The following is a 19,569-nucleotide window of genomic DNA, read 5'->3' on the forward strand; positions in this document are numbered from 1 at the left end:
GTGGCTTGTGCCCACCCTCAGTGCACTTACCTGCTTATTTGCTTGTGGGTTAGGCTACTTTCACACTCGCATTTTGGCTTTCCGTTTGTGAGATCCGTTCAGGGCTCTCCCAAGCGGTCCAAAACGGATCAGTTTTACCCTTAATGCATTCTGAATGGAAAAGGATCCGCTCAGAATGCATCAGTTTGCTTCCGTTCAGTCACCATTCCGCTTTGGAGGCGGACACCAAAACGCTGCTGGCAACGTTTTGCTGTCCACTTGACGAAACTGAGCCAAACGGATCCGTCCTTGAACACAATGTAAGTCAACGGGGACGGATCCGTTTTCTCTGGCACAATAGAAAACGGATCCGTCTCCCATTCACTTTCATTGGAGTTCATGACGGATCCGTCTTGGCTATGTTACAGATAATACAAACGGATGGATTCATGACGGATGGATGCGGTTGTATTATTGTAACAGATCCGTTTTTGCAGATCCATGACGGATCCGCCCAAAATGCGAGTGTGAAAGTACTTTTTCTTCAGATTGATGCAACAGATCACTAAGTGAAAAATATCATTACATTCAGCTTAGCTAGCCCTACAATAAATTGTGTCTGGTTTAACAGTGAATTTCCTGGTGACAGACTCTCTTTAATGTAGATGGGGGAGGGTCTGTTCAAAGCAGATAAGGCTGCAGAAAACAAAATGTACCTCATATTGTACCCTTAACTGCTAAGTAGCTCTAAAGGTAGCAGCACTCACTTGACCAGACACGTTTAATGAACTCTACATGACCACATTTAGATATTTTTTTCCTTTTATAGTATTGAACTACACTGACTGTCACCTTTCACATGGCCACAGGGGGGGCTCACAATCTAATTTCCACACACACTAGGGTCGATTTAATGGGATCCAATAAACTGTCAGTATATTTTTGGAGTGTGTGAGTAAACTAGAGCATCCAGAGGCAACCCACACAAATGGGGATGAGCGAATCAACTTCGGATGAGACATCCGAAGTCTATTCGCATAAAACTTCGTTAGAATACTGTATGGAGCGATAAAATTAATTTCCACTGTAAAAAAAAAAAAACTTTTACCAAACTGGGTTTCAGTTCCAAGTGGTACCTTGGAACCAAACACGAGTTCGGTAAAAGTTTTTTTTTACAGTAGAAATAAATTTTTAAAGTTATTACCCAAAGTCTCGCGAGACTTTGCAAAGTAATGACTTCAGCTAATAGGAGCCAATACAGGGAGTGCAGAATTATTAGGCAAGTTGTATTTTTGAGGATTAATTTTATTATTGAACAACAACCATGTTCTCAATGAACCCAAAAAACTCATTAATATCAAAGCTGAATATTTTTGGAAGTAGTTTTTAGTTTGTTTTTAGTTTTAGCTATTTTAGGGGGATATCTGTGTGTGCAGGTGACTATTACTGTGCATAATTATTAGGCAACTTAACAAAAAACAAATATATACCCATTTCAATTATTTATTTTTACCAGTGAAACCAATATAACATCTCAACATTCACAAATATACATTTCTGACATTCAAAAACAAAACAAAAACAAATCAGTGACCAATATAGCCACCTTTCTTTGCAAGGACACTCAAAAGCCTGCCATCCATGGATTCTGTCAGTGTTTTGATCTGTTCACCATCAACATTGCGTGCAGCAGCAACCACAGCCTCCCAGACACTGTTCAGAGAGGTGTACTGTTTTCCCTCCTTGTAAATCTCACATTTGATGATGGACCACAGGTTCTCAATGGGGTTCAGATCAGGTGAACAAGGAGGCCATGTCATTAGATTTTCTTCTTTTATACCCTTTCTTGCCAGCCACGATGTGGAGTACTTGGACGCGTGTGATGGAGCATTGTCCTGCATGAAAATCATGTTTTTCTTGAAGGATGCAGACTTCTTCCTGTACCACTGCTTGAAGAAGGTGTCTTCCAGAAACTGGCAGTAGGACTGGGAGTTGAGCTTGACTCCATCCTCAACCCGAAAAGGCCCCACAAGCTCATCTTTGATGATACCAGCCCAAACCAGTACTCCACCTCCACCTTGCTGGCGTCTGAGTCGGACTGGAGCTCTCTGCCCTTTACCAATCCAGCCACGGGCCCATCCATCTGGCCCATCAAGACTCACTCTCATTTCATCAGTCCATAAAACCTTAGAAAAATCAGTCTTGACGTTTCAGCTTGTGTGTCTTGTTCAGTGGTGGTCGTCTTTCAGCCTTTCTTACCTTGGCCATGTCTCTGAGTATTGCACACCTTGTGCTTTTGGGCACTCCAGTGATGTTGCAGCTCTGAAATATGGCCAAACTGGTGGCAAGTGGCATCTTGGCAGCTGCACGCTTTACTTTTCTCAGTTCATGGGCAGTTATTTTGCGCCTTGGTTTTTCCACACGCTTCTTGCGACCCTGTTGACTATTTTGAATGAAACGCTTGATTGTTCGATGATCATGCTTCAGAAGCTTTGCAATTTTAAGAGTGCTGCATCCCTCTGCAAGATATCTCACTATTTTTGACTTTTCTGAGCCTGTCAAGTCCTTCTTTTGACCCATTTTGCCAAAGGAAAGGAAGTTGCCTAATAATTATGCACACCTAATATAGGGTGTTGATGTCATTAGACCACACCCCTTCTCATTACAGAGATGCACATCACCTAATATGCTTAATTGGTAGTAGGCTTTCGAGCCTATACAGCTTGGAGTAAGACAACATGCATAAAGAGGATGATGTGGTCAAAATACTCATTTGCCTAATAATTCTGCACGCAGTGTACATTCTAATACTGTAGGGAGCACTCGCTCAGTACAGTATTCTAACGAAGTTTTATGCGAATCGACTTCGGATGTTTCATCCGAAGTCAATTCGCTCATCCCTACACACAAACATGGGGGTTATATACAAACTCCATGAAGATGTTGTCCTTGGTCGGGTTCAAACCTAAGATTCAAGGCAATAATAGTAACCATCGCCATGCTTGCCATGATTTAAAGGGAGTCTGTCACCTACAAAATGCACATTAAACTGCCTGCATTACCTTCCAGATGTTTTCATCTTGTTTCTAAAGTTGGTTTTGTCTTTGCTATCTGATGCGTCTTATCCGGCAGGCGGATGTGTAAATGAGGGTCTTGAAGTCAGCAGGTTTATCGCTTGAAGTCAAGCTCGCAGTGCCCCCCGCTCGGCTATTAGCATTTAATTGATGACCCTGGTTTTCTTAGTCATGTCGGATTCCAGCCACAAGTCTCGGACATGCGCCGTGTCATCATCTTTCCCGCTCTTGCGCATTGTTCCCTGCTGCTGGTACTTGCTTTCAGTGGCTCAATACGCAGGCAAAATGAACCTGCACCCGCGCATTGAGCCGCTGAAAACAAGTACATTCTGGCTGGAAAACCAGGGCCATCAATAAAATGCTAAGGGTGTGAAGGGGGTGCGGCTGTGGGGGAATAAAAGTCTTTTTTGGGTGATTAGGCGCATCAGACAGCAAAGACAAAACCAAATTTAGAAACGAGATAAAAAACACCTTTAAGGTAATGCTAGAGGATTAATGTGCATTTGGAGGCTACAGGTTCCCTTTAAAGATCTCTATATTCTCCCAAAGAATTATATTGAAGTAATTATAAGGGGGACAACACATCATCTCTAAGACTCTGTTCACATCTGAGTTGGAGGATCGGTTAGGAGCGTCCACTGCAGAATCCATTATAAATCCTGAATAAATTGATGTACCTTGTAATGATGCTGGTTAACTTCTTCATTTTAAAGTTTATCAGAACTCCACAAAGTATTTTTATCTATTCAGAACTCCATTTGCTGTGATTAAGGATTTATTTTTCCTCATTTGGGGTTTAGTGCAAAATCCCATAGCGATGTTTATATTTCTAAATGAATCAAACTGGATTTAACACGCCAGCAATGTCCTGTGCTAACATCTCTTTCTAATTTTCTCCCTCAATAGTCCTGTAGCAAAGACTTCCACCTGTGGCTTTGTCTGAGACCCCTGACACGCAAGCTATTATGGCATTGAAAAGCACAGATGGTGAATGAATTACCCACATAGTGTGATCGCTGTGAAATTTCCCTGGCTTTCTGTTAAGTTGAGGAAGATACCTGGATGTTCAGTGAAGTGTCTTCAAGAGTACAAATTAAATTGAGTTGAAATTATCCTATATGTAGCTGTAAAAATGTTGGCGTGAATGCTACAAGCAAAGATTTCCGGCTGTTGACTCAGTATTTTTCATCTGAATATTCAGTAGCAACTGGAAATAGATGTTAAAATTTCTGTCAGGGGTAAATAGATTGAGAGCATATCAGGTACACCCCACAGTGGTCAGTATTCCCAAACCACTGATATTGGGACCTGTGGATGGAATTAGAGCTGCTGCCAGTGACATTGTACCATACCCATGAAATAGGCTCCTGGTATTTGACTTCTCAAATGTTGTGCTCACAATTGACCATGGCATCTTACGGGTTAAAAATCCATGATTGATGTCACAGATCATGGACTCTACCTCCAGGTATCTGCTGTATACAGCAGCAGGCACCCAGGGGCTATGGCACACTCTTAGCTGCTGAGGAGGCACCATCTTTAATGTCCTGATTTCCATCGTACATGTACAGCAGATGTCTGGAAGGGGTTGATCACTTCATTCAGTCCCATTGAGAGCTCAATAAATTTGAACATGGTCCTGTAATAGCATGCCACCAACAAGTTGGTGTTTTTTTTTCTTCACCTATAGATATTCCACCATCAAATATGAATGGTTTTATTGTAAAGTGGAAGCATTTAGGAACCAGAACAACTCAGCCACGAAATGGAGACCACATAAAGTTACAGAGCAGGTCACTGAGTGCTGAGGCATGCCGAAGTTATGTAGAGGCGCCGGCCTTCAAACTGTCATTCATTATACTGTAGACCATTTTCTATGCCTAAACCAGGCAGAAGAATGGGAAAAGTTCCCACACACTCCAAAATCTTGTAGAAAGTGCAAAGGGGTCAGGGGCAACTCCGTATTAATGCCTATGAATTTAGAATGAGATGTCATAAAAGCCAGTGTAGGTGCCCCAATACTTTTGTCAATATAATGTAGCCTTCTGTCCAGCACATGAGTATTAAAGATAATGCTGAATTCCTGGAAATCCTCCTTAAACTGTTTAGAAAAATTCTCTTGGTCTTGAGGTTTTCTTTCAAGAATGTAAATGTAAAGTCCGATATTTTCTGCTCAATTAAGCGCTCAGTTAAGCATTGTGCTCCATCAATGGTTCTGTTAAGTGAAAGACCTCTTTCTGGTGCTCCTGATTCCAAACAAATTCTTCTCCCCATTGCACTTCTCATTCATCGCTTTCAAATAGAGCAGCAGAAATACTTTCTCCGGCCTCAGCGAGGATTCAATTGTTAAGTACTGATAGACAGGCACATGCAGACTCCTCTGAGAGGCCCTAATGAAGACCCAAACGATCAGCACATCACTAATAAAGATGCAGCAGGAATGTTGGCTGACTATCTAGGGCACATTGAGGTTTGACAGCAATGATGCCCCATCTGGCGTATGCTGGGCATCAGCCTGACCTAGCTTGCCGGTCACCCTTTCCTGGAAAGCTTTTAACCCTTTGAATGTATTCACAAAAAATAAACATGCTTTGTAAAGTAGCATAGTGGGATCATAAGTTGGAACTGATAAATTAGAAAAAACTAATTGGAGTTCACAGCAAGGATCAGAGGATCAGGGTTATGTTACTATGTACTTGACATACTGTAGTTCCTGCACAGTCTAGATCCACAGATATTTTACTTCTATGTGTAGTGATAAGACGCATGCTCAGTGTGATTTTTTTCACCTCATATATTTTTTAACTATAAACTTCATTATTCGCCTATGTCTCTCAATTTGCAACATTTTAATGCTAATAGCACTGAAATGCGTCTTTTTTAAACCGAAATGCGCCATTTCAGCTAGACCACTCTTGAGACTTTTGAAGCATATTTCCAACAATTCCTATGGTAAATTGCAGATTAAGGACATTTTTGTTAAATATCACTTTACTGACATAACCCTGTTGTTTAGGTCATTTATATTAGATAAAAATAAACGCGTCCTGTTTTATTACTTACCTGTCACTTCCCACAACGAGTTGTTTTTTTCTTTTCATAAATGAAACTTTTTGACAAAAAGTTACATCTTTCTGCCATAAATGCGACTTTTTACACACAACACCACCACATAAGCTGGCTTAATTGTCTGCAACAATTTGAGCCATTTCTGCCGAAAATAGGATGATAAATGAGGCTTTATATGCGCCAATTTTGACATTTATATCTCATTTCTGGCATGATGCATTCTTTATGGTGAAAATCCTGGAGAAAATAGTTGATATATTTGGCGCAAATCAAAGCGCCATTCTTTTTGCTGTATCTTACGCCATAATTTTGGCGCAACATGCTTAGTAAATGTCCCCCATGGAGTTCATACTGGAGAGCCAAACATTGCACATGATCTGGTGCAGTGGTGGGCAACCTTTTTTTTCAACTGAGCCAAATATCGCCAAAACCACGATTGAAATTTCTTTGGAGAGCCACATTTTTAAAACCTAAAATATTGCGTCAACAGTACCAGTGAGGACTATTAGGGCTCATGCACACGACCGTGTGCACGCCGTTGCCATATTGCAGGTCGCATACGGCGGGTCCGCAATACATGGGCACTGGCCGTGTGCAGCCCGCATCATGGACCCATTCACTTCAATGGGTCCAGGATCCGGGCGCATGCACTACTTTTTGCGGTGCGGAGGCACAGCCAGAAGCACCACGGAAGCACACTGTAGCACTCATATCCCGGATCCTGGACCCATTGAAGTGAATGGGTCCATGATGCGGGCTGCACACGGCCGTGTGCAGCCTGCATCATGGACCCATTCACTTCAGCATGCGCTACTTTTTTGCGGTGCGGGCAGTCGGATGCAGATCGCGAACCCCATTCAAGTGAATGGGTCCGCGATCCTCATGCAGCTGCCCCATGGTCTGTGTCCGTGCATTGCGGACGGACCGCTATTTGCGGTCCAGAGCACAGGCACGGCGCCCTTACATTCGTGGGCATGAGCCCAGAGTGTGTTTTTGAATACTTTTATATGTACTTTCTTTTATTTGGATCTTGATTATTATTTCATTTTATCTTTATCATTTTTTACTTTTATTAAACTTGTCTGCAGATGTGGATGTAATGTGGATGATGCACTTATGGGGGATATCTGTGGATGACGCACTTATGGGGGATATCTGTGGATGACGCACTTATGGGGGATATCTGTGGATGACGCACTTATGGGGGATATCTGTGGATGACGCACTTATGGGGGATATCTGTGGATGACGCACCTATGGGGGATATCTGTGGATGACGCACCTATGGGGGATATCTGTGGATGACGCACCTATGGGGGATATCTGTGGATGACACATATATAGCATAAGATGCTATATAAGTGCCCTCCACAGATATCCCCCATAAGTGCCCTCCACAGATATCCCCCATAAGTGCCCTCCACAGATATCCCCCATAAGTGCCCTCCACAGATATCCCCCATAAGTGCCCTCCAGTAAGTAAAGTAATGTATTAGTGGGGGGAAGGGAGGAGGCAGGGACACTTGCGGCGGGGCCGGTGCAGTGCCTGGCGCTGTGCACACACCGGGGGCAGCTCCTACCTTTCTGCTGCAGGACATTTCGCTACTCCTGGACCTGAGCGGCGGCCTCTTCACCACTCCTCACATGGCCGGTGTTCTGCAGAAAGTCCGCCGCTGCCCGCCCTTCTGCTGCTGTGCGCAGCGTGACATCTCACCCTCCATCATGCGCCTCCTGCCCGCCTGCCTGCTTCATTCATAAAGTGGAAGGAGCAGACAGACGGGGCAGGAGGCGCATGACGGACATTTTGCAAGCTTGAGCGGCGCGTTATGGCTGCGCGGCCGCCCACCCGCCAGCCCGCACCAAAGAGCCGCATTCAAGGATAAAAAGAGCCGCATGTGGCTCGCGAGCCGCGGCTTGCCGACCACTGATCTGGTGGAATGGATAGCAAAAAAAGGCTTCACTGGAGGAGGACGGAGTAGTGGTGCTGGATCGGAGGGGGCTGGGAAGGTGGGCTTAAATGCATTTAGTATTTTATCAGGACCCAGGCATTTTCCTCTAGTAAAATATCTACAATCTTTAATATTGTACAGTCTTTAATAGCAATATAAAATTATCCAAAAACACTCTGAAACAATCTCCAAAAATCTTTCTATTAACATTAATATTGGAGCTTCACGTGAAAATACATATCCGTCCGCCCCCCCTCCATCCACTCCACAGTCTCTCCCCTTTCCATTTTTTTTGAGAAGTCCAAGCCAGGAAGAGAGAATAAAAAAAAGTTAATTTACAGCACGATAAAATGTAATGTATTGCATCATTCATGCTTTCTCAAAAATGGTTCACATCTTACAGATTGTGCCTGGGTTATGGAAATGTTTGAGCACAACTGTGTATGCGGACATCGGCTATCCCGGCGCTTCAATAGAGAATGAACGGAGCTGCAGGACACGTGTACGACCTGCTACTCCAAGTTAATACAAGGCACTTACTAATGTATTGTAATTGTCCATGTTGACAATCTATCGACCACCCTGCAATCCAGCAGTGGTGCTTGTGCTGCCACACTAGAGGAAAAAAGCATAGGCCTGTCCTGTGACAAGAACTGCGGGAGTGTCCATAGGCCGGCGCTTTTTCCTATAGTGTGCAAACATGGCCACCGCTGCTGGATTGCAGGGTGGTCCTAACCCCTGGATACAAGCAATGTATAATGTGATAAATGCCGTTTGCTGTAGTGAGACAACCCTTTTACCACAAGTGTCACGTTAACGTTTGTTATACCTGTATATAAATATACATAGAAATGTATATGTCATGTAAGGTAAGCGGTGAGTACTGTAACTATGTAAATAGCATATATTAATATAACTTTAAGCTTGGACCAGGCTGTTAGTTCTGCATCACACATCCAAATATCACGCCTGGCTACAATGCCACAATTTTTTAGCAATTTATTTCGCTTTCCTGCTCCCTGAGAAGAACTTTTTTCAGGTCAACAGCATCAGCTGACGTCTTGTTCCAGCGATTTCGAGGAATACTTTGAGATAAGTGGTCTGTCACTGCAACCTGCATGGCTCACCGGTGTTCGCAGTCAGGCTGCCCTGTACTCTTACTTGGCGTAATACCTATTCATAGCTGGGAGTGTGACTGACTGTTTCTAGATCAGGGCTTAAAGGTAAACTTTTGTGTGCTCGGTATTGTTAGTGTAATTATATACAAGAAACACCAGTAACAGGATGTGTCCTGGTGGCCCGGGTGATCTGTCATCTCCGACACCTACACAGGACAGTGGTTCCAATACATAACTGATATGGTACATGCAATTCCTGTGTAAAGCTTGCCATGTTTGGCTCCATCCTCAGCTTAAAGGGATTATCCAGGTATAAATATTTTCCTGTCCCTGTGCTTCCCCTGCCAGGTCCTGCAACTTACTAATGTACTTGCCCTTCTTTTTCTGTATAATTCTGGAGATCGGGAGAGTGGTCACATGGCTGTGCACTCGGTGGAGACTATATTTCCTCTGACATCACAACCAAGCCGTCTATGATCCCCTCTGTCAGAATCCCCACCCGAATGGTTGTGATGTCAGATCCATGTGATCTTGGAACAGTGTGGTCTCAATCCACAAACAGGGTAGGCGGCGTCTAAGGTTTGTCATATTGAAGCTGTGCGGGAGGAGACATCAAGGGGATGATGGAGGGTGTAGTGGGTAGAGTATTCGGCGTGTAGTAGGCGTTGGGAATCGTTGTGGCTGCTGCTCATCTACACCCACAACCGGGAAGTTCGGGTTGTAAACAATGGAAGCACGGCAGGAGCATGGAGATTGAAGTACTGAGAGGATCTGCTGCTGTCTGAGCAGCACAGATATGGACTATCCATGTGCCACTGACATCTGGGTACACCAGAAGTGGTGGCACTGCTCCTCCATCCGAAGCAGCCTTCTCGGGTAACAGCAGCAGATCTCAGCCTGCACCGATATCAGAGCAATGACACCAGCACATGATTCACAAGGTCAGGTGAGATGTCTGGCCCTTTCAATCAAGAAGGGCGAGGAGAATGTTTCTTGAGCAGAGGAGCCAGACCTTCAGCGCTCCAGGAGGCTGACTTTGAACAATTTTGATTTGTTAGAATCAATTTGTTTATCTCTAATATTCATTTAGGGATAATGCACACTTGCGTGTGTGCCCGTATTGTGCAAAGAGCGGGTCCGCAATATATTGTCACCAGCTGTGTGCACTCCATATCACGGATGTGGACCTATTGACTTGAATGAGTCCGCAATCTGCAAGATGCTGTGCGGAGCAGAGGCACAGATCGGAAGCCCATGGAAGCACTAAGAAGCTCTTCCGTGGGATTTCGGTCCGTGCCTTCACACTGCAAAAAAAATAGAACATGTTTGGAACGGTGTGTAGCATATCTTGCAGATCACGGACACATTTAACCACTTCACATCTGGGCCATTTGCCCCCTTCCTGACCAGGCCTAATTTTGCAAATCTGACATATCTCACTTTATGTGGTAATAACTTTGGAACGCTTTTACTTATCCAAGCCATTTAGATATTGTTTTCTCGTGACACATTGTACTTCATGCTAGTCATAAATTTGAGTCAATATATTTCACCTTTATTTATGAAAAAATCCCAAATTTACCAAAAATGTTGAAAAATTAGCAATTTTCAAAATTTCAATTTCTCTGCTATTAAAACAGAAAGTGATACCTCATAAAATATTTATTACTTTACATTCCCTATATGTCTACTTTATGTTGGTATCTTTTTGGAAATGTCATTTTATTTTTTTTAGGACGTTAGAAGGCTTAGAAGTTTAGAAGCAATTCTTAAAATTGTTAAGAAAATTGCCAAAACACACTTTTTAAGGACCAGTTCAGGTCTGAAGTCACTGTGTGGGGCCTACATAGTGGACACCCCCATAAATGACCCCATTGTAGAAACTACACCCCTCAAGTTACTTAAAACCGATTTTACTAACTTTGTTAACCCTTTAGGCGTTCCACAAGAATTAAAGGAAAATGGAGATCAAATTAAAAAATTTCACTTTTTTGGCAGATTTTCAATTTTAACCCAATTATTTCTTTAACACATCGATGGTTAACAGCTAAACAAAACTCAATATTTATTACCCAGATTCTGCGGTTTACAGAAACACCCCACATGTGGTCATAAACTGCTGTATGGGCACACGGCAGGGCGCAGAAGAAAAGGAGCGCCACATGGTTTTTAGATGCCATGTCCCATTTGAAGCCCCCTGATGCACCCTTACAGTAGAAACTCCCAAGAAGTGACCCCATTTTGGAAACTAGGTTAAGATGCCAGTTTTATTGGTACTATTTTTGGGTACATATGATTTTTTTATCATTCATTATCAGTGATGGCCAGTTCGCTGTGTTCGCCCGCGAACACATGCGGGCTGCCATCTTAAATCACAAGTCTGGCGAGGCACAGGTAAGTCCTTACCTGTGCCTGCGCCGCGAGCTGGTCTGAAACAAATGCGGTCACCGGGAGCAGGCAGTTCCGAGAACAGCCACCGGTGGCCTTCATCGGACTGTTCTCGGAACTCACCGCATTTGTTTCAGACCGGCTCGCGGCGCAGGCACAGGTAAGGACTTACCTGTGCCTCACCGGACTTGTGATTCAAAATGGAAGCCCGCATGTGTTCGCGGGCGAACACGGCGAATTTTCCATCACTGTTCATTATAACACTTTATGGGGCAAGGTGACCAAAAAATTGGTTGTTTTAGCACAGTTTTTATTTATTTATTTTATGTAAGGTATGTGAAAGACCTCACAGCTCCTGCACTCTCCGGGCCCCGGCGATCACATGACCGCTGGGCTGGAACAGGAAGTGCATAGCGCTTCCTGCACTGTATACACAGCGCTCGGAGAGCGCTGTGTATACAGCGATCTAGAAGGCAGGGACACCTAGGCACTGTCCCTGCCTTCTCTCTGGGTTGCCCTGCTGTCACTGACAGCAGGCAACCCAATCTGCAGCTGCATGATTAGTGTGCAGCTGCAGTCTCTGAATGGACGTTCAGGAACGTCCATTCAGAGATATAGAACCACCTCCCGGACGTTTTTAGTCTATGGGCGGACGGGAGGTGGTTAAGTGAATAGGTCCCCTTCTGAAAACGGCGTGCACACACCTGGTACCGGGCATTGTGGACCGTTATTCCCTATCCGCGGCACTGGGCGCACACGCTCGTGTGCATAAGCCCTTACACAGAGAATGCTATGAATCACTGATAACAGATTTAAATGTATTTACATTACACGTTTTACTGAATCTTTTCCCAAAAATATATATCAATCTGTCCAGCTTTTTCTTCTCTATAAAACGCTGCCTACAAATATTACTGCAGTTCACAGTGACAGGTTCTTTTTAAGGACATTTGCTTCAGGACCACCATCAGGGCAGTATTGGCTGGGGTCCCTGCAGCCTCATTTGTATTCACTTGGGTGCAGTGAATATTAATGAAGCTGTGCTGGATATGAGTGATGAGTTGGGGGAGGGGCCCTCCCCCAGTACATGGACTTTTACTGAAGAAATTATTTTACAGGTCTTCATTGGGATTTAATCCCCAGATTTTCTGTATGGCAGGCAGAAGAGTTACCATTACACTACAGACCTACCCAGTTGAAAGGGCTGAATTTACAGACGTACCCTGTTGAAAGGGCTGCTTAAAAAGTTATTTTCTAAATATTATATTAATGAAATGAAGGAAAAAATGTGCTACATTTACTAATCACAATGACTAATGTGTTCACTATATTGTGCAGCTTATTAGAGAGACACCAAATGCTGTTTTGTGATATTTCATACTAAGCATGTTAGAAGAACTGTAATGGTTTTTGCTTTATTTTTTGTTTTTTTGTAACAATAACTTGAAAATTTTAACTTTTACGGAAAAAAAAGAAATAAGCTGGCAAGTAAAAATGTTTTTTTTTTTTTTTCGGCCATAACTTTTACTATAGAAATTACAGCACCCTCTGCGATCAGCTGTTTGAGAAGGCACCAGTGCCACAACCTTCTTGCAGCTTAGCCTAGGCCATATGACATCACTTTCATCTGTCACATGGCCTAGGAGCAGCTCAGCACTATTGAAGTGAATGCAGCCAAGCTGCAATACCGAGCACAGCCGCTGTAGTATGTATGGTGCTGTCCATGGTGAGAGAAAGCCATGGCTCTACGGCCAGCACCAGTACCTTCTCAAACAGCTGATCAGTTTGGGTACTGGGTGTTGGACCCCCTCTGATCAGATACTAATGACCTATCCAGAGAATAGGTCCTCAGTATAAAAGTCTTGAAAGACCCCTTTAATGCCTAATAGTATTACTGTTTATTTCGAAAGCTTAATATTGAATAAATAGTAAAGCTGAGTTCACATCACCGCTTATTTTTCCGTTCTTCTGATCCATCAGAAGAACAGAAAAGTAAAGAAAAAATAAATCCTGTAAAAAAAAAAAAGAAAAGATTCTGTGCATCAGTTATGATGATGATGATGATGATGATGATGTATAGTCTTGTGTACACGCAGTCTTACCCATCGGGCCTCGATGCGCTTAGCTGACTAATTCAACAGGGAGGAAACAGTTCTTCTAACATGCTTAGTATGAAATATCACAAAACAGCATTTGGTGTCTCTCTAATCATAATAAGCTGCACAATATAGTGAACACATTAGTCATTGTAATTAGTAAATGTAGCACATTTTTTCCTTCATTTCATTAATATAATATTTAGAAAATAACTTCTTAAGCAGTCCTTCAACAGGGTACGTCTGTAAATTCAGCCCTTTCAGTTATGCACATTTGGCATTCGTTTTAGCCATTTCCGCCTGGCATCCGTTATTTTATATGGGGAAAAAATGTCCTGCATGCTGGGCCATTTTTTTTACAGTATCCATTTTTAGTTTTTTTTTTTTTTTTCCTGTTCTTCTGTCGGATGAGAAGAACGGAAAAATAAATGGTGAAGTGAACATATCCTTACATTGTAGTTTTTTAAGCACAGAAAAGTGTGTCTTTTTACCACAGCAATCCTATAGACTAGTGGTAAGTCAGAAAATTTAAATTTTTACTTTCCAGCTTTATTTTCTAACATGGTTACATTGTTCTGCAAAATGAATGTTCCTAAAAGAAATAACCAAGGAAAAAAACATTACAATAAATGGGTGTTTGTAACCAGGGGCGGACTAGTCATAGATCCTACAGGGAAATTTCCGGGTGGGCCAATGCCCAGGGGGCTATCCAAGCCCTCCTCATGGCCACCAGCCAAGTACATAAAGATCTAATGCTTTCAACATTAATTTACGTAGGAGCATGATGCACTTTTGCACCTGGCCAGCGATCGCCGGTGCCCTCCTGAATTGCTATTCTCAGGACGATGATACAATTTCATACTGTGGCCTGGGTGGGTATTTTGTGCTGTACTGCGGTATTTGGTTCTGCCCATATGGCACAGGTAGGTTAACGTTAGGTCCCGTGCCACCTGAGATACCTTGACGTGGTATGCAGGCTCCGGTATGTCCTTCATATAAGGATATATTGGCTAAAGTCTCATTTTTTACATCAGTGTGAGGGTTTAATCGATAAATAAAGAGCACAGTAAAGGACGGCGGCACTACTTCGAGTCGCTGGAACAACCCCAATGGACGGTCAAACCACGACCAACCAGCATTAAAGCAAAGTCCTCTGTGGTGCACAGCAAATCGGAGGCACAGGTTCAAATTAAGGCAGTAGTAAGAGAGAGAATAAATGCGGCACTCACCAATTGCTGATAAAACTTCAAGGCTTTATTACTTCATACATGAAGACATCAGGGAGGCTGGGGAGTGGGACATGCCCATCACTGAGGATCGGCGGTGACGGCCGTTTCGCGCTGAACTAGCGCTTCGTCGGACCGCTAAGTGTGAGGGTTTAGTCAAATTTTGTTGATTGCATACACCACAGTAGTTCACCTATTCTTCTAAATATTTATTTGATATAAAGAATGTATATGGGCGAGCACTCTACCATAAAGCACACATTTAATATAAAACAAGTACTTGGATATAGAACAAATGAATAACAATATAAAAGGTTAAAAAATACAAATAAAATGCATCAATGTAACCACAATAGGGCTGATGATTATGGATCAATGTCCAGATAATTATTATTCGATCCTCTGTTGTGAGTTATATCTGGAAATCTTTGTAGGGCCTTATGGTGGCCTTAGTCTCTAGTAGAAGTCCAATATGCCCCCTATGGTAGGTAATCAATATTGTGGATACCTATACAAACGTTGTAGAGGGTTCTAGTGATTGAATAATACTTATTGTATATCGGACGTCAATCCTGAAATATCCTGGACAGGGGGAAAAAAATGTGCTCGGCTGTTCCGCCGCTTACCTCCCCTTTGTGAGGATCGTCCACTTGAGTCTGCGTTTTTTTCCGAAGGAGCGAGTGAGAAACACCGGGTGATGTATGAGACCGGCGTCTCACGTTGCTCTGTTCGATGGCCGCGTTCAGTGCTCGCGGGATTACACTTACGTGACTTCCTGTATGGTCCGGTAGTGACGTCTTGTTATATTCGATCCGAAGATTTGAAATTCGATTTTGTCGAATATTAAAGTCCTGTCTGCATGGCCATGCAACTAAAGAGATTTCGACAGGTGTATGGCATTTACCTACCATAGGGGGCATATTGGACTTCTACTAGAGACTAAGGCCACCATAAGGCCCTACAAAGATTTCCAGATACAACTCACAACAGAGGATTGAATAATAATTATCTGGACATTGATCCATAATCATCAGCCCTATTGTGGTTACATTGATGCATTTTATTTGTATTTTTTAACCTTTTATATTGTTATTCATTTGTTCTATATCCAAGTACTTGTTTTATATTAAATGTGTGCTTTATGGTAGAGTGCTCGCCCATATACATTCTTTATTTCCAATTTAATTCAGAGAGGTAGGGTGCCCTCTCCTTTGGGCTTGCAGCACCATACCATAGGCTATATAGGAGAGCAGCCACCACCACTACTATATATTTATTTGATATAGTCAATTACATCCACACATTTTGCTATCTGGTGTAGGATGTCTATGTGGCACTTGTGGTCCGCTGCGGGCATCCTTCATTGTACGCATTTCCTGCTGGGGATCGCCATTAGCAGGATTTGCTCCCCCGGTTATAAAGGCACAACTGCATATGGGGTTGAGCATTTCCTGCTTTTTGAGACCACGTTATATTATATATAAAATAGAAATTGCACCCATTTTTTTCCCCTTCATTAAAACCCATAATAAAAGTTGATAGAAATTAAGATTTTACTGATGTGTATGGCAAAATGGTCTGACGGCAAAAAAAGGTTATGGCTCTTTTGGCTATAAATGTAAGAAGGGCCTGAGGCACATGGTTCACCTGCATGGGGACCTGAAGTTCCTGACGGCAGCCCTGATTTGCTTTAATGTACAGTGGATTATTTTTGTAGCCTGTAAAATTGACTTCATATCTTACAGTTGTTTGCTTTTCTTCTAATTTTAGGTGGTGGTTCTGTCCACAAGACTTCTGAAACCTCTCGACATTCCTGAACTGCTGTTTGCAACAGACCGTCTGCACCCAGACAGCGGCATCTGACGGTTCTCTCCAGCAGATGAGTGATGATCCAGGGTTAAAATCACAACAGGATCGGCTCTGCTTATCTGATGTGTATAGGAGGCCGGAGAGCCATGACGATTTCTATTGAGTTTGTTTGTTTATTGTATTCATTAAAATGTCAAAGAAGCTTTAACCCTGTGCCTTGTAAGAATTCAGAAATCTAGCTCTCATCCGAACACTTTCTCCTCTCGCCCTTCCTCCAGCAATCTGCTATGACTTGTCGCTCATTATCTGCTGTGCTGTGGTGCTGGCAAGTCCTGACAATAATAACACTTGGCTAAAAGATGTTGACTGTCTTAATGGAGTGATAAACACCCCTCTGTAGGGAGATTAATGGTGTTACATAACAGGGAACATGTTCTAGTCTACGCTCTCGGGCAAGGACATTACTGGGTTTGGCTTCCCTGGAAGGCGCATTGAACAAGGCCTAGCTGGCCATAGGAGAGGAACATCTTCTGGGTGTACATCATTCATTTTATTACATAAGTGGGCAGCTGTAGCGGTATTAGACATGCGCTATACAGCGAGGGTGCATCTCTTAACAAGTAATCAGAAGGTTATCTAACAATAAGGTGCCAGTAACATTTTAGCCTAGGGGTTGCTATTAATGTGAACATACAAGGAGAGCAGCAAACCGCATTCCAGGGTAAGGAAGAGGCCTCCCATATATTGTTAAATCCGGGGTGCACAACCTTTTTTTTTTTTGGTCCGGGGGCTGCATTGTCAAATTGTTCTGTTTCAAGGGGCTGCAAAAAAAAAAAAAAACATTGATTGGCGATGCCGCATGCATTGCCCCGTTACACAAGTGAATGGGGAGGAATGATCGCTACCACAGTTGTTCCACCCATAATCAGTTATAACGATTGTCAGCAGATACCCCCGATTACACAGGGAGATAATCCTGATGAAAGATGAAAATCAGCCAACAAATGAGTGTTTGCTCATTTATTTACTGATTGGTAATTATCAAGAATGAGCGTTCCTATGATTATTCCCAAATATTGGCCTGAAAATCATGCAGTCTAATAGGGCCTTGTCATCCTGCCTCCTATTCACAATTGTTTGCTTTCCTTCACTGCAGAGGAAGCGTCAATGGTTATTACTAGGGATGAGCGAATCGACTTCGGATGAAACATCCGAAGTCGATTCGCATAAAACTTTGTTCTAATACTGTACGGAGCAGGAGCAGGTACCATTTGGAACCGAACCCGAGTTCGGGAAATGATTTTTTATAGTAGAAATTAATTTATAAAGTTATTGCGCGAAGTCTCACAAGACTTCGCGAAGCAATAACTTTGTCTCATCGAGCCAATACATTCTAAGGCTACTTTCACACTAGCGTTCAGGTGTCCGCTCGTGAGCTCCGTTTGAAGGGGCTCACGAGCGGTCCTGAACGCAGCCGTCCAGCCCCAATGCATTCTCAGTGGAGGCGGATCCGCTGAGAATGCATCCGCCTGCCAGTGCTCAGCCTCCGCTCCGCTCAGTGAGCGGACACCTGAACGCTGCTTGCAGCGTTCGGGTGTCCGCCTGGCCGTGCGGAGGCAAGCGGATCCGTCCAGACTTACAATGGAAGTCAATGGGGACGGATCCGCTTGAAGAAGACACCAAATGGCTCAATCTTCAAGCGGATCCGTTCCCCATTGACTTACAATGTAAAGTCTGGACGGATCCGCTCAGGCTACTTTCATACTTAGAAAATTTTCTAAGTTTTAATGCAGACGGATCCGTTCTGAACGGATGCGAACGTCTGCATTATCGGAGCGGATCCGTCTGATGAAACATCAGACGGATCCGCTCCGAACGCTAGTGTGAAAGTAGCCTAATACTGTACCGAGCTCCTGCTCGGTACAGTATTAGAACAAAGTTTTATGCAAATCGACTTTGGATGTTTCATCAGAAGTCGATTCGCTCATGCCTAGTTATTACCGCCTCCAGTCCCTCAGTCCTAGGTTATATCTGTGTGACAGGCGCCATGCTGACATCAGTAAGCACTTTCTATTACTAGCAGGGGAAGCTCTCATTGGTTAATGCAGGCTCTGGTCACACAAAGGCCTGTAACTGTGAGAGGTAAGTGTAGTAACCAGAGCACCTCACTCTGTAGTGAAGGAAAGAACTTGTTAACCCTTTAATGACCAGGCCTAAAAAGTAGTTTTGCGTGTAAGGTGCAACTATTGCGATGGTTTCAGTTGGTGTGGTCATTTCTAGATATTTGTTTGCATTTTATAATTTTTTATTTATTTATTTTTTTTACAAATTTTTAGCACATATGTCCCCCAAAATGTCATTAAAAGGCTTCTGGGGAATACTGACACTTTATTTTATTTTGCACTTTTCCACTGTAAATGGGGCATCCAAAGGAGCCCAAGTTAGGTTGGGTTCACATCACATTTTATGCCTCCGTTTGATGTATACGGCACACCACGTTATTGTATCCTGCAGAGTGCGGTAAAAAAAAAAAGTGATGTGAACCCACCCTTACAGGGGAAACAGCTCCATATTGGGGTGAGGGGGCATTGTACACATGCAGAGCTAATCTGGATGTGCTAAGACCCAGCAGCTCTGCTGTGCCCTACAACACTGATTCTCCATTTACTGTATAGTGCTTGTGGAGCAATATGTAACAAGGAAAAGAGAAGGCAGAATCAGTAATAAACTACTTCTGTCTTCTCCACTGTAACCCCCACTATCAGTGACAGCCGAGGACTCAGCCTAGATTGCAGGAGCATGAGCTGTTATTCTGCGCTGTGCGCACACAGCTGATTGCACAGGCAGACAATAAGCTGTGT

General features: G+C 43.2%; 1 protein-coding gene across 1 annotated transcript in view; it reads left to right on the forward strand.

The window, feature by feature from the left end:
* The window catches only part of SCFD2 (sec1 family domain containing 2), a 590,379-nt gene extending 573,458 nt beyond the window's left edge, over nucleotides 1-16,921 (forward strand). Inside the window, exon 9 of the mRNA XM_040418874.1 lies at nucleotides 16,670-16,921. Coding sequence (XP_040274808.1) covers nucleotides 16,670-16,762 — 93 coding nt within the window. The 3' untranslated portion in view covers nucleotides 16,763-16,921. The remainder of the gene's footprint in view (nucleotides 1-16,669) is intronic.
* Nucleotides 16,922-19,569: the final 2,648 nt, after the last annotated feature.

Source organism: Bufo bufo, chromosome 2 (assembly GCF_905171765.1).
Source record: "Bufo bufo chromosome 2, aBufBuf1.1, whole genome shotgun sequence".
Taxonomy (NCBI): domain Eukaryota; kingdom Metazoa; phylum Chordata; class Amphibia; order Anura; family Bufonidae; genus Bufo; species Bufo bufo.